Source organism: Chenopodium album, chromosome 6 (assembly GCF_948465745.1).
Source record: "Chenopodium album chromosome 6, dcCheAlbu1.1, whole genome shotgun sequence".
Classification (NCBI taxonomy): Eukaryota; Viridiplantae; Streptophyta; class Magnoliopsida; order Caryophyllales; family Amaranthaceae; genus Chenopodium; species Chenopodium album.
In genome coordinates, this window is record NC_137839.1 from 76,658,436 (window position 1) to 76,675,207 (window position 16,772).

The 16,772-nt window shown below is 36.5% G+C and overlaps 1 protein-coding gene across 1 annotated transcript; it reads right to left on the minus strand.

Moving 5' to 3' along the window:
- On the minus strand, window positions 1–4,704 carry LOC145636381 (cysteine-rich receptor-like protein kinase 15). The gene is made up of 9 exons (XM_081687932.1): window positions 4,582–4,704; window positions 3,737–4,445; window positions 2,827–2,990; window positions 2,493–2,621; window positions 1,606–1,736; window positions 1,269–1,479; window positions 939–1,176; window positions 617–767; window positions 1–466 (listed from the first exon to the last, which is right to left on the minus strand). Exons 1-9 carry the CDS (start codon window positions 4,643–4,645, stop codon window positions 158–160), a joined length of 2,106 nt encoding a protein of 701 aa, XP_081544058.1. The 5' UTR covers window positions 4,646–4,704; the 3' UTR covers window positions 1–157.
- Between the last annotated feature and the right edge of the window lie 12,068 nt (window positions 4,705–16,772).

Sequence of the window (16,772 nt, forward strand, 5' to 3'; positions counted from 1 at the left end):
TATACCATGATGTAGTACATTTACACAATTTTTAAGACATGCTTTACTATCACTAGTCAGTATCATTAAATACATGATACCAAAAATTACAAAATGTTGATATTTTTTCTCTCCTATTAGTACAATGTAAGATAAAAAAATGAAAGAATGAAGCAGGCTAGTCGCGAGGATACAATTCTGTAATCGATGCAGTACCTGTGTATACATCTTGAAAATTATATTGCATCTCATTATCTTCTACATTATTATTAGTACCAAAGAAATGGGGTGGTTTCGGCACTGGAAGACTAATTGCTTGTCCATTAAGGGCAGCAACAATAGAGGCCATTCTTGGCCTTGCGATGGCTTCTTCTTGAATGCATAATAGACCAATATGGATGCATTTAGTTACTTCGTCGATTGGAAAGTTGTCCATTGTTGTATCTACCAAATCTAAGGTCTTCTCCTCATTCCACAACCTCCATGCCTGTTCAGCAAGAGATTATTAAGTATGTGAAGATAGGTTAATGACCTTTCAAAACATTGATATTTTATATGGATCATAAATCATCATTATTATTAAGTATGTGAAGATAGTGTACATGAATTATGTGTTAAATTAAATTAAAGGACTTACTCGGTGTAGTAATGCTTCTTCAAGCTGCAATCGTCCAAAAAATCTGTTTCTTTGACCGCTCACTATCTCAAGAACTAAGACTCCAAAACTAAAAACATCCGACTTTACTGAGTAATGTCCTGTTATTGCATATTCAGGAGCCATATAACCACTGCATTTCACAATAATAAATAGAGTTAATTACTAAAATACAATAACAATGAAATTTATCATGAATACTAGCATGCTAAAATCTAGGTATAGTTTATCAACTAAGATTACAACAAAGGTGATAATTAACTAAATGATCACTAAAATAATGGTTGAAGTTTAGAGAGCTTACTAAGTTCCAACGATCCTTTTAGTGTCACCTTGAGTTTGATCGACTCCAAATAGTTTAGCGAGGCCAAAATCCGATATCTTTGGGTTCATATCATCATCTAGTAATATGTTACTTGATTTTAGGTCTCGATGAATGATCTTAAGTGGGGAGTCTTCATGAAGATATAATAGCCCTTTAGCAATACCAATTATAATCTTGAACCTTGTTTGCCAATCCAAAGATACTTTCTTTGTCTGATCTGCATGCAATACAAATATGTACACAAATTATAAATGAGTGCACAAATGAATTTCTTTTTGTTTAATTTATGACTTAAATGATTGTAATTACCAAACAAAAATCTGTCCAAACTAGAATTTGGAAGAAACTCATAGACAAGTATCTTTTCTTCTAATTCTACACAAAATCCCAAGAGCTTGACCAAGTTCTTGTGTCGAAGTTTTGCAACTAAATCAACTTCAGTTTTAAACTCTGCAACTCCTTGTCCCGAGTTTTTAGATAGCCTTTTGACAGCAATTTCCTCTCCATTCTCAAATTTTCCCTAAAAAAATCCCCAATGCAACTAGTTACATATATCTCCGTTTTTCTTTCTTTGGGCCACTAGATAAATAAGAATTCACGAAATTGTTCATTTTATTGAATGAGAAGTGATTTGTCTCCATATTACCTTGTAAACTTCACCAAATCCTCCTTCTCCAAGTTTGTTATTTGCCGCGAAATTATTTGTTGCAATTCGAATTGTATTTAGGTCAAATTGCAAAGAGTCCACTACAACTTTTTTGATCTCAGATGCTCTCGCTGTTATAAATTCAGATAAAAGAAAACATAATTATTATATTGAAAATTACCTTATCAAGACAAATTTTATAAAAAAAACTACCTTATAAATAAATTTTTTGCAAAAAACAACTATTTAAAACAAAATATTGTGAAGAGGTCCATATTGTCGGATTACAAGAGTTTGACTATTATCGAGCATTGACTTTTTTTTTGCCCTTTTTAATTATTTTTTCCCTCCGTTAATGGCCCCAAAGACATCCCTCCTAACTCGCCACCTTCTATTCTCACTCTTCTCATTCAAATAATAGCAAATTTCTCTTCTTAATCCCTTCATATTAAAAAAAACTCATTAGCTTCTTTCTATCTCTTTCTTTATTATGGTTGGTCTTCTTCAAGGACATGGGAGGGAACGAAATTTTGGGGTTTAGTGGGTAGTTTATGAAGGAATGAGAAGAACGACAGATGAGTGCTCTGAGATAGATAAAGATTTTGGGTGAAAATGAATGGGGAAGTAAAAGAAAAAAGACAATAAACAAAAAGTCAATGTGGGAAAATAGTCAAACTTTTTGGAAACTGGCTATAGATATCTTTTTACGATATTTTATGATTAATACGGTAGTTTATTACATTTTTTTTTCTAGTAAAGTAGTTTTTTCATAAAAAGTGATGAGTTAGTTTCCCGCAAAAAATTCTTTATAACGATAATCAACCATTTTCGAAATAAAACAAAAAAAAATGGTTTCAAAGCTAAGGGAAAATTAGTCTTTTACTTACAACTATTAGTTATTTTGATGACTTTCCTCTTGAATATGCAAGTCATAACTCCATACAGCAACAAAATTGATAATGCGGCCGATATTGATAAGGCAATCAATAGAATAGTACGCTTCCTCTTAGAATCACCTGCATGTTTGTTGCTTTTATTGTTAGTTTTTTCATCATCGACTGTATGCAAACTTTAATTTGAGGATTGATTGTTTTGGAGCTTGTATACCTCTTTCACAATAGCCTTTTAGTTAGGACACCCAATAGAATAGTACACTTACTTCTCAAAATAAGGAACGGAGGGAGTACTAAAAAGTATAGGAAAGTAAAAATTTTAACTTACTTTTCAAACGAGGCTTCGTGGTGTTCTTTGGAATTATATTTGTAGGGGAAGAATTTGTTGTAGGTGTTGTAGGCGATGGCAGTGATGATGGTGATACTGGTGGCGAGGATGATGGTGATACTGGTGGCGAGGATGATGGTGATTGTAATGGTTGAGATACTGCACTGGACATATTAAGGAAAGTTTATTCAAAAATAAGTAATTGATGTACATACATGAATTATTAGTGAATACTCTGATGAGTTTATCAATTAGAATAACAAAATACAAACTAAAGTAATATAGCGTTAAGCTATAAAACACCATAAGACTGTGAAAGAACCACTTTCTACGCCTAAATCTCAACATCTATCCATAGCCAGAACAGAATCCATTATTATTGGTCACATTGGAAAAGTGAGATTACTTAATTATATTGTAACTATTGAAAGATTTTGTGCATTGCATTTTTATAAGTTATAAGTAAAGACTCTACTAAAAGCGCCAAGCAAAAGAAAATCGTGGACGACGATGAGAGCGGATAAGCCCGCCCACCAATGAATTCATGCATGGATAAAATAACATGTTTTCTGTGCTGCTAGCCATATTGTAACTATGAGTGCTAATAAAATAACGGACATTGAGTACTATTGACTAAACAATCCCTTATATTTATTGAGTTACTCTTGAATAAGTTATAATACTGACATAGTAAATTTTGTATTATTACTCATTAAATAACCCCCTTAACTCTAATAGAGTAGTAACCTCTAACCTTTATAAAACTAATCGAGTTAACCCTTGATAGGTGGGTACCTACGCAAATATAAAAGTTACTGTATTGTTTTAATCAATTATTCTAAATTTGAAGATAAAAAAGGGAAAATAATTATATATAAAATGGGAAGGAGGGGAGTTAAAAGGAATATACCTTGAAAGGTTTAGTGACGGGCAGAAGGTAATTTCATACGATGTCTGATAACCGGGACAATCAAAGGTATATGTTTGATCATCCAAAGCATAACTGTAAGCGCGTGGGCAAGCCTTCTTGAAATTTAACGACCCAAGTGAGAAGCTATTACTTCGACAGTCGTTCACATTCGTACAGCAAGACTCGTTCGTATGAAATACATCACACGGACTTTTACACCCAATCACATTTTGATTGTTGGTCACCTTTAATTCGTCAGGACATCCGTGCTCGTAGTCGAACACACAACCTGTCACGGCGCAGCGGCTTCCACTCCCACTACCTTCTGAAGAGGGAGCCATTGTCACCGGGAGGTTGTAGCCGTCAATAACGCTAACATCGTAAAAGTCGTAGTTATTAGACTGGACAGTACCAAACTCGATCAAAGTTACTGGGGATGTGTAGGGCCTTCCCTGGCAATCCATCTTGCCAGAGCCGCAATCACCGGTTAGACATGAGAAGTCTCCTGTCGAGCTATTTGTTGTGCAATTGGTTCGCCCCCAAAGCCTACCCGTCCAGCTTGAGTTTATGTTTATGACCTTGGTAGAACCATTGGTCAAGGAAAATCCATCAGCAGCAACGACGCTTGAGCTAGCGCCGTTGGTGCTTTGTATGACTGGCCACACAGTGTAGCTACAGTTGTTCGCTATTGTAAATTTAGCTCCTTCACCTGATCAAAATTCAGCCACAATTAAAAAAGAAAAAGAAAAAAAAACGAGTCATGGATAATGCACCTAGAGAACATTCAAAAATTAACATTTGCAGTTAATACGAAATACCAAAGAATTTCTTAAAAAAGAAATTACCTAGAAACAGGTGCATCTGTATTGCAAAGACGACGACAGAGAAAATGATAACATAATTGGCCATATCAAAAAATTTGATAAAGAAAGTTCTTGAATGATAATTTACGAAAGTTTGTATATTCATTTGGGTCGCCAATTCTGACCTTCGGTTTGAAACTCCGTGTAATACTTTTCTTTAATTTGGGATACAAGATTACAAATTGTTTGGAAATTTCGTGTTATACTTTTCTTTGGTCAACATGTTTGTTGGAGGCATTCGGTCAACATCTTTGGTACCCTATAATATGGTCCATCCATTGTCAGTATTTTGACACATAATCAAATTTTGTGACTGAAAATTAAAGAGTGTTGAACTAATCAATATAAATAATACTCTGTAATAAATGTGATCGCTTAACTAAAATAAATAATTGCTTCTTATTATTATTTTTATTTTAGCACTAGATTAGAACCTTTGTCACGAAATAATTTTCCGTAGTTTCATTAGAGTGTAGAGTAGAGTATTTATACAAGAGATTAGGGCTCAAGAAATAGGCCCGTTAACTATACAATATAAACACTAATTATAGGCCCTAACACCCCCCCTCAAGTTGGAGCATGCAAATCACAAATGCCCAACTTGCCAAGTAAATACATGAATTGACTTTTACTCAAAGCCTTGGTGAAAATATCCGCTAATTGGTCTGTTGTCTTCACATAAGACGGACTAATGATACCATCCTGAATCGCATCACGAAGATAATAACAATCAACCTCAATGTGCTTGGTACGCTCATGGAAAACCGGATTCTTCGCAATATACAAAGCAGATTGATTATCACAAAACAAACTCATAGCACGAGGATGAGAGACACCCAAACTCAAAAGAAGGGTCTTTAACCATTTCAACTCATCAGTGGTTTTAGACATTGAGCGAAATTCGGCCTCGGAAGAAGACTTGGCCACAGTGTCCTGTTTCTTAGTCTTCCAAGATATAGGAGAAGCACCAAGGAACACCAACCAGCCAGAGATAGAACGGCGCGATAAGGGACAACCTGCCCAATCTGAATCGCACCAACCGGTAATATGTAAATCACAATCCGAACTCAAAAGGATTCCCTGACCCGGACATCCCTTCAAGTATCGCACTGTACGAAGAGCCGCTTCCCAATGGTCCTGTCGCGGTTGTTGCATAAATTGAGACAAAATATGCACCGCGTATGCCAAATCCGGTCTAGTAAAAGAAAAATAAATCAGGCGGCCCACAAGCCGTCGATTCTGCTCTGGATCAGTAAAGAAAGAGGACTCTGATTTTGCCAGAGTATGATTCTGCTCAATAGGAGTACCTGCCGGACGAGCACCTAGCAAACCAGACTCTGCAATAATGTCAAGTGTATATTTCCGTTGACATAAAAATATGCCTTCCGGACTACGAGCAACCTCAACACCAAGAAAATACTTCAAAACACCCAAATCTTTCATATGAAAACAGTCACTCAAGTATGACTTGAATGTTGAAATTGCAGAAGAATCATTACCAGAAATTATCAAATCATCAACATACACCAGAACACTAAGTTGTATAGACCCAGATTGCAGAGTAAAAAGAGAATAGTCAGAGTACGATTGCACAAATCCGTACCTTTTCAGAGAGGCGGCCAATTTAGAATACCAACAACGAGGTGCTTGTCGAAGACCATACAACGACTTCAGAAGACGACACACCATACCAGGTTGAGAGCCATGAAACCCAGGGGGAAGCTTCATATAAACTTCCTCATCAAGATCACCATGAAGAAATGCATTATGGACATCCATCTGATGCAATTCCCAATTCTTTGCAGCAGCGACAGCAAGAAAAGCACGAACAGTGACCATTTTAGCAACGGGAGCAAAAGTCTCATTGTAATCAATACCCACTACTACAAAATTGGCCAAAGAGACCACAAGTTAGAGACCATTTAATTAAATAGGTAGTCTCTTAGTATCAAGAGACCAAATATCCTAAATATGTAGTCTCTTTGATATTTCGAGAGACCACTTATTTGAAATAATAGGTCTCTGGTAGTTTTTCAAAATTTTAATTTAAAACGACAGAGACCATTTTTCTACATAAGTGGTCTCTCCTTTATTTAATTAAATAAATTAATAAAAACATAAACCATTTATTTAGGACAAGTGGTCTCTCTTTTTTTTAATTAAATAATTAAAAAAATTGAGAAACCACTTATTTAAGAAAAATGGTCTCTCATTATTTTTAATATAATAAATAAAAGAGAGAAAGACCATTTATTTAATAGATATGGTCTCTCCTTTTTTTAAACTAATTAAAAATAACCATTTAAAATTAATAAAATAAATAATGAAACTTGTGAACTTGTAAGTCCATAAACCTAACACCTAAAACCCTAATTTCATACACGCCGTCCCCCCCTTCACCCCACCCTCAATTTTTTCTTTCTCCTCTCTTTCCTCCTCCTTTTTCATTTCTGATCATCCCCCTTAATTCTTTATCTATCCTCTTTCCTCTCTTTTCTATCTCTAGTTTTTCTTTCCTATCTAAACTCCATATTAACTCCATCCTCAACCCACAATCGCCGAGCAACGAGTATCGCCGAGCAACACTCGAAAAACTCACGTTGAACACGGCACACCGGCCTTCAACCAACAACCGCCGCAGCCAGATCTTCATTTACCCCGAGCCTAAGTTTTTTTATTAATATTAGATTTTATTATAGTTTAGATTACACAATAGATCTAGGTATATTTTGTTTCAAATTCCTAAGTATGATTATTTTTTTGATATGATTGTAATTTTAGTTTATATTTATAAGATTGTGTTGTAATTTTTTAAATTTTCATACTTTTTTCTATGTATAATTGTTGTTAATATTTGGATTTTAATTGTTTAATTTTAGATATATTTGTTGGTCATTTTGTAATTTTTATGTTTGTTTTGGTATGATGTATGTTGTAGACATGGGTGGTGGTTGTGGGAGGTCGTGGGTGGAGTGGTTAGATTGGGTGGTGGTTGTGTGGGTTTTAGGTGGGTGGAGTGGGCTGTTTGGGGGTCATGGTGAGGGTAGGTTTAAATTGGGTCATGGCGAGGGTGGGTTTGGGTTAAGGTCGAGGTGGGTACGGTGCAGGTGGGCGTGGGTTTGGGGCGTCGAGGTGGGTACGGTGCAGGTGGGCGTGGGTTTAAGGCGTTGAGGTGGGTACGGTGCAGGTGGCGTGGGTTTGGGGCGTCGAAATAGGTGAAGGTAGGGGTGCGTTGTGATTACTTTTTTTTTTTACAAAAAAAACATATATATGAGAGAGACCACCTATTTGAAATAGATGGTCTCACTTTTTCAAAAACTGAGACCATCTATTTAAAATAGGTGGTTTCACTTTTTCAAAAACTGAGACCATTTATTTTAAATAAGTGGTCTCAAATTTTCAAAAATTAAGACCACCTATTTAAAATATGTGGTCTTAAACAAGAGACCACTTTTGATGAAATGGTCTCTTTGGCCAAAGACACCTCTTAGCTAGAGACCACACCTAAAATGGTCTCTTTGGCTATTTTGAGATGATCTCTTTGGACAATTTTGTAGTAGTGACCCTCAACCTGATGATTACCAAAGATAACAAGACGAGCCTTCAATCTCTCGAGTGTGCCATCAGAATTAAGTTTGACTTTGTAAACCCATCGACACCCAAGAGCTTTCTTACCCAGAGGTAAATTTTCCATTACCCATGTGCCATTTTTTTGTAATGCATCAATTTCTGTTTGCATAGCCGCTTTCCACCCCTCATCTTGCATTGCCTCCTTGAAATTACGAGGCTCAACTACCGTATCAACTGCTGCAATAAAAATACGGTGTTGCACAGAAAATTTATCACAATTCACAAAATGTGCTAAGGGGTAAGGAGTACCTGAGGAGCATGGAGTAGACGATGAACATTGCAAGATAGATGGACTAGGTAAAGATATAGTGTGTGCGACATAATCCCGGTGCCACCCTGGGGGTTGCCTTGGACGTTGAGCACGATCCAACGCAATAAGAGAAGTAGAAGAGGGGTCCGGAACAACTAAATCAAGGCTGTCCGTACCAGTGGTCGAGGAGGCGGCAGTGGGGGCAGGGGACACCACGGGACTGCCGTTGTCATGAACAGCAGCCTCAGGTGCCCCGTGGGGGGTAGAAGTAGTAGCACGAGGTTGTGAAGAGTTTTCAGGCACAAGAGAACCCTCACCAACCTCTAATACATACTCCAAATCATCAAGAAAATCGTGATCAACACCAACATAGTCATTAGGCACACTCTCGGCACCCACAGTAGAAGAAACCGAATCACCATCTTTCACAAACGGGAATTCGTTCTCATGGAATTTAACATCACGGGAAACAAAAATATCACCGGTTTCCAAATCATACAACTTCCACCCCTTCTTGCCATGAGGATAACCCACAAACACACACTTCCTACTCCTAGGTGCAAATTTGTCACCCTTAGCCTTTTGGTTATGAGCAAAACAAAGACAACCAAACACCTTCAAAGCATAAAAAAAAGGGTTCTTTGTCAAAGAGAATTTCATATGGGGTTTTATTAGCTAGCAAAGCAGAAGGAGTACGATTAATCAAATAAACCGCCCCAAGGACACACTCACCCCAAAAAGTAATCGGCAAATTGCCTTGAAACATCAAAGCACGACTCACATTCAATATATGTTGGTGTTTACGCTCTACCCAACCATTTTGTTGAGGTGTGCCAACACAAGAGGTTTGGAAAAGAATGCCATTTTCAGTAAAATAAGGGAGCATGGGTTTAAATTCTGTGCCATTGTCACTCCGCACACACTTAACATTGACATCAAATTGACACTTAACCATAGCAAAGAAAGAGCAAAAAGAAGAATAAACTTCGGTTTTGTCATTCAATAAATAAACCCAAACACCACGTGAAAAATCATCAACAATCGTCAAGAAATAATGAGCACCGCAAGTAGAAGCCGTGTTATATGGTCCCCACAAATCACAATGTATCATTTCAAGAATACGACTAGCACGACTATCACTATCAGGAAAACTGGCTCGGGTCTGTTTAGCAAGAGGACAAATTTCACAAGCTTTATGTAAACACGTAGTACCAGTAGTACCTCGAATAGCAGGAATCAATTTGACGATTTTTTCCGATGGGTGCCCCAAACGACAATGCCACAACTCAAATGTAGAAATGTCCGGACCCGGGAGTGCACATACTTTTGGGAGACGCCGGAAATAATATAGTCCATCTATCCGTTCACCGCCTCTAATTAAGCTCCCCGAGGATTGATCCTGTATAGCACAAAGAGAGTTAGTGAATCGGACAAAGCACTTAGAATCATCAATCAACTTAGATACCGAAATCAAATTGCAAGTTAATTTAGGAACAAAGAGAACATGCTCAAGAGTAATTCCATCCGCCAAGAAAACGCGACCCTCCTTTGTTGCAAAGGCTTGAGCACCATCGGGAAGACCAACGGGGCATGGTAAAATTGATTGAGTATCAAATAATGAAGACTCGTCACCCGTTACATGATGAGAGGCACCCGTGTCAATTATCCAAGATAGAGAAAAAGAATCACTGGTGATACGATCGGAAGGAACATCAAATACCCCACCCACAATTGGATTAGTGGTGGCAGATTGATTAGAGGAAGAAGTCAAAATAGGAGTAATGTTGGCAGAGTGTAAAGTAGAAAAAGTAGCAGCAGTAGGCGAAGTGGCAGCAGCGGCCGCAGGGAAGAAGCGCGGGATATCCCCGCGGCCTGGCAGAAACTGCTGGGTTGTAGCAGCGGCCGCGGGACAGGGCCGCAGGCTATCCCCGCGTCCTGGTGAAGGGTGCGACATTAGAAGCGGTAGAGGTGCAGCGGGAGAAGGAACGGCAGCAGCAGTGACGTGTGGTGCAGCACCCGCCGGAACAGTAACACCTGCCAGAACATTTGCAGCAGCCGGAGATGAACGCCCCTTGTGTCCATACTTATCCAGCCACCAATCGGGGAGGCCGTGAACGAGAAAACAACCGTCAAAATCATGTCCCGATCGATTGCAGTGGGTACAATGTAGTTGTGACTTAGCATGACGCTTCAATTCAGCAGACAACACTAGTAGAAAAATTGCATTTGGCACCCCCCATATGGCACTGGTTCAGCCCAAACCGGTGCCAAAAACCGGCCCAAAATTGGGCGGGATTTTAAACAAAGGGAAAAGGCACCGGTTCAATTCAAACCGGTGCCAAAAATGTAAAAGGCACCGGTTTGAACCGGTGCCAAATGAACCGGTGCCTCATTTGAAAAAAAAAACCGCGTCTTCTTTCTTCCTTATTCTTCCTTCTCTTTCTCTTTCTTTTCATTTTCGCTGTTCAAAATTATCTTCTTCACTGTTCCATTCTCTAAACCCCTCACCTCACCTACGAAACCCCTCACCTCACCGCCGCAACAGTCGCCGGCCACCATCACCGCCGCCACCCCTGGCCTTCTCTTTCTCCCCTGCCATTCTCTTTCTCCCCTCAGCTCAACCCCCTCCACGCCGATGTTACTTGAACCTCCAATGTTTCTGAATTTTTGCTGAAGGTTGCTTGGTAGCTCGGTACCGTTGATGTTAACAATAGTTAAGCCGGTAATTTATGGATCTGAATCTATGAACATTACAGTCTCGCTTTGAATTGCTAATCCCTGTGCTGATTTTGGTAGTAATTTGTTTGATTATTGATATTTGTTAGATTTAGGGTTTTAGATTTCAAATCTAGTTGTTATTTCTTTTGAATTGCTGTTATGTGTGCTGTTTTGGTTGTAATTCGTTTGATTATCGGCGTATGTTAAATCGAATTTAGAGTTTAGGGTTTGCTGTTTTTGTGTGAGTTTGAATTTCGTTGTTATTTGCTCAAGTGTTAGGGTTTCAGTTCAATTTGCTCAATATTGAAGCCAAATTTATTCTTATACCAAAGCTTATGGTGGCGGCTAACTGACTATGGTAATTCTTTTTCTTTCCATTTTTTTGGGATTTTTGTGCTGTTTGGAGAAATTTTATGCTTTGTTGGATTGATGGGCTAATGCAATTTGTAATTGAGAGATTTATTGAGTTTTATGCTGGGATTAGATTGCCTACCAACTGTTTGATGAATTTTCTGAATGAGGATGGTGGAATACTAGTGAATCATACTGCTAGTTGAATGCATGCTATATGAATGCTATTGGAAATACATATATTTTTTTTTTTCAACTAAAATTTCTGTATATATCTATTGAGAAATATCAAGATGACTTAATGAATACTGCATATTTTGAGAAAAGTAAGCTAGAGGGTATCCTGCCTTGTTCAAGTTTTTCCCCTATATTTGCTGCCCCAATCAGTTCAGTTGTTTTCAGTAAATCGGAATAGACCCTTGGTAGTTTTTTTTTTTGGGTGATATTGAGCTGATAATGATTCTGTTTTTGTACAATGCTAAAATCTCCCAAGGGCTTCTGTGTTTGATATGTGTATGGTAGTGTGGATTTGGCATTGATGAGATGAGATTGTATGAATGTCATAGAGAGTCTTGTAGAGTAGTGATGTAGAAGAGATTGAATACCAGCATTGAATATTAAGTTGATCAAACTTGTTCTATGGTAGTAAATATTTGCTCATTTCCTTTGCATGTTTCACTGATGTGATTTGTTTGTCATATGCTAGTGCGCACAACAAGAGAATGGACTTGATTGTGCTTTGTATGTGATGAGATTCATGCTTGACATTGTGACTCATTGTACGGACACTCAACAGCTTGATGAGGTAAGTCCTAAAACTTCTTGAAATGCTATATTGATGTGATTTCACGCCTTAGACACTTAATATTACCCAACAATGGCATGTTATGAGAAACAAAAAAGCTATTTCACAAGAAAGGTAGAAAATGGGCTGAATAGAAGTCATATGGGCCATGTTAGGGCCATTTTGTGTTAATATGCTCTTTTGATGTGATTTCTTTCCTTATACACATATAACTAGATAATATTGACATGTTATGAGATAAATAAAGTTCATTTAATAAGAAATGTAGGAAATGGGCAAAGTAAGGTCATATAGGCCATATTCGGGCCATTTTGAGTAAAAAGCGTCGTAAACCTTAATAAAATGCTCTCCTATACAATTTTAGGGCTTACACACATACAACTACCCAACATTGACATGTTATGAGAAAGAAATAGTTCATTTGATAAGTAATGTAGAAAATGGGCTACATAGAAGTCATATAAGCCCTATTTGGGCCATGTTGAGTAAAATGCGTTGTTAAACTTCTTGAAATGCTATATTGATGTGATTTCTAGCCTTAGACACCTAATATTATCCAACAATGACATGTTATGAGAAACAAAAAGGCTATTTCACAAGAAAGGTAGAAAATGGGTTGAATAGAAGTCATATGGGCCATATTAGGGCCATTTTGTGTTAATATGCTCTTTTGATGTGATTTCTTTCCTTATACACATATAAATAGATAATATTGACATGTTATGAGATAAATAAAGTTCATTTAATAAGAAATGTAGGAAATGGGCAAAGTAAGGTCATATAGGCCATATTCGGGCCATTTTGAGTAAAAAGCGTCGTAAACCTTAATCAAATGCTCTCCTATACAATTTTAGGGCTTACACACATACAACTACCCAACATTGACATGTTATGAGAAAGAAATAGTTCATTTGATATGTAATGTAGAAAATGGGCTACATAGAAGTCATATAAGCCCTATTTGGGCCATGTTGAGTAAAATGCGTTGTTAAACTTCTTGAAATGCTATATTGATGTGATTTCTAGCCTTAGACACCTAATATTATCCAACAATGACATGTTATGAGAAACAAAAAGGCTATTTCACAAGAAAGGTAGAAAATGGGTTGAATAGAAGTCATATGGGCCATATTAGGGCCATTTTGTGTTAATATGCTCTTTTGATGTGATTTCTTCCTTATACACATATAACTAGATAATATTGACATGTTATGAGATAAATAAATTTCATTTAATAAGAAATGTAGGAAATGGGCAAAGTAAGGTCATATAGGCCATATTCGGGCCATTTTGAGTAAAAAGCGTCGTAAACCTTAATCAAATGCTCTCCTATACAATTTTAGGGCTTACACACATACAACTACCCAACATTGACATGTTATGAGAAAGAAATAGTTCATTTGATAAGTAATGTAGAAGATGGGCTACATAGAAGTCATATAAGCCCTATTTGGGCCATGTTGAGTAAAATGCGTTGTTAAACTTCTTGAAATGCTATATTGATGTGATTTCTAGCCTTAGACACCTAATATTATCCAACAATGACATGTTATGAGAAAGAAAAAGGCTATTTCACAAGAAAGGTAGAAAATGGGTTGAATAGAAGTCATATGGGCCATATTAGGGCCATTTTGTGTTAATATGCTCTTTTGATGTGATTTCTTTCCTTATACACCTATAACTAGATAATATTGACATGTTATGAGATAAATAAATTTCATTTAATAAGAAATGTAGGAAATGGGCAAAGTAAGGTCATATAGGCCATATTCGGGCCATTTTGGGTAAAAACCGTCATAAACCTTAATAAAATGCTCTCCTATACAATTTTAGGGCTTACACACATACAACTATTCAATATTGAAATGTTATGAGAAAGAAATAGTTCATTTGATAAGTAATGTAGTAAATGGGCTATATAGAAGTCGTATAGGTAATATTTGATAAAATACATATTTTTTGCCTAATTAATTATTTTTAAAATAATGTTTTTGTATTTCAAGTTTTGCAAGGTCCAAAAGGATGGTCCGTTGACAATCAAGGAGCTTAATGAAGTTCGTGACATGTTGGCGTCTTTCATCACCTTCAACATGTAAATGGCATGCATTGTAATTGTAAATTATTTATGTTAACTTTTGAACTATATATAACTTATTATTCATTATATATGTGTACTTACTATTATTTGTATATGTAAGCAACTTTTTTTTTTTTGTATTGCGTTTGGGAATATTTATATCTATATATATATATAATTGAATTCTTGTATCTAATATTATTTTTGTATATAATAATTAATACCATTATTATTAGTTATTATAATAATAAAATTATTAATTATTATATTTAATATAATTGCTGGAATTACAGGGTATTATTATTGCAGGTTTTTTTTTAAATATTATTGCACGATTGAAAAAAAAAACGAAAAAAAAAAATTATACAAAAGGCACCGGTTAGGCAGGAACCGGTGCCTAAACTATCCACCACCCAAAAAAAAATGGCGGGAGAGCAGTATTAGGCACCGGTTAACCGGTGCCTATTCTACCCTATGGCACCGGTTTTGAACCGGTGCCAAATAGGGGGTTTTTGGCACCCCTCAAATAGGCAGCGGTTCAAACCGGTGCTTAAGACCGGGTTTGAACCGCTGCCTAATGCGTTTTTTCTACTAGTGCAAGAAGGAAGAAGATAATCCACCATTCACCATTGTTGAGAAATCGAATTGTAGAGTAGAATTAAAATGAAAAAAAATCAGCACTTTAGGGTCGAAATTTCGGCAGGAGAATACAGAAATTCAGCGATGTGGAGTAACAATTAAGCAAATCGGCAATGTAGAGTAGCAATTAAGAGTAGAAATTTAGATTAAAATTTCAGAAATTTAGTGATTAGAATGTAGAAATTTAGGGATTAGAATTTGATTGGCTCCGATACCATGTCACGAAATAATTTTCCGTAGTTTCATTAGAGTGTAGAGTAGAGTATTTATACAAGAGATTAGGGCTCAAGAAATAGGCCCGTTAACTATACAATATAAACACTAATTATAGGCCCTAACAACCTTTTTAATGATGATCACTAGATTAGAACCTGAACAATGCACAAAATCTATTTTAATTTTATAATTTGTACATATAAATTTTTTTTCTTTGTGACAAATTTTCGTAGAATTATGCATAGGGGTGAGCAAAAATTCCGGGTACCCGGAATTAGAACCGGAACCGGTTAGGAATTGGCTGGTCCGGAACCGGAATTGGACCCGGTGGTTCCAATTCCGGGTAATAAATTAAGGACCCGGTTATAACCAATTCCAATTCTAATTCTCAACTTTTTGGAACTGGAACCGGTTGGGTACCCGGTTACCTAATATATGCTAAACTAAATAAATTTTAAATAAATAAAAATATGTTGAATGTATCTAAATTGTAAATTAAAAAAGTATTTATTAATACCTAACATAAATACAAATAGCTTAATGCATATATAAATATAAGTATTAAACGCTAAAAATGAACCTAACAAAAATAAGAATTATAAAATGTATTATATTTTAACAATTACATATATAAGTAGGTACTCGGAACCGGAACCGGTACTCGGTGGTTCCAATACCAATTCCTAAATTTTAGGACCCGGTTGAACCAATTCCAATTCCGGATTCGAATTTTTCCAACCAATTCCAAGTCCGGGTTCTAAAATTTTGACCGGGTACCCGGTTTGCTCACCCCTAATTATGCACCTTAGCTTGTACAAAAATAATTTGAATTTTATAATTTTAAATTTAAATAAATCGAATGAAATAAATGTTTAATTATAACTATTCCCTGTATTTTAATGATGTCCTCCTACCTTACTCATTAATATTGGTAGCTCCCAACACTTTGGTAATGCATGCCTAGGAGGCTAGGAGTAAGGAAAAGGGATTTGTTCATGCGTGGTGAGGCTCAAACCTCGCACCCCGAGAATGCAAGGCGACCCCATAGTCATTTATTTAATTCCTTTAGTTATAGGACAATCTCAACCAAAAAGTTAAGTTGATTATAGAGGCGCAAGAATATGTTTTATACTATATCACGCCCCTTCACACAATATAGCCCGTTGGATTTGGACAGTGGATGAATTAGAACCCATGACCTTTGTATCACGCTAGCTCCGATATCATGTTACAATCACACTTGAAGCTTAATGAGTACTCGTGTGAGATGAAGCTTAATGAGTACTCGTGATAGAGTATAAAACATATTCATTGGCATCAACCATCAGCTTAAACGCAAGATTGACTTGTTCCTTTAACATACAATGAACCGTCTTGTATTTATATACATAAATCTGATTTGGTCGTGTATGTGGAATTGCAAATTACAAACCTCATTGTCATGTTACGTCAAAGCTAGGTAATATATATTCACACAGCCTAACAGG

Bases quoted from the DNA above. Each gene is read 5' to 3' on its own strand.
- LOC145636381 (XM_081687932.1), bottom strand. From the start codon at position 4,645: ATGGCCAATTATGTTATCATTTTCTCTGTCGTCGTCTTTGCAATACAG. The intron at 2,622-2,826 runs GTAAGTTAAAAT...ACAAACATGCAG, and splicing joins CACGAAGCCTCGTTTGAAAA to GTGATTCTAAGAGGAAGCGT. The intron at 1,177-1,268 runs GTAATTACAATC...TATTGCATGCAG, and splicing joins TTTGGACAGATTTTTGTTTG to ATCAGACAAAGAAAGTATCT.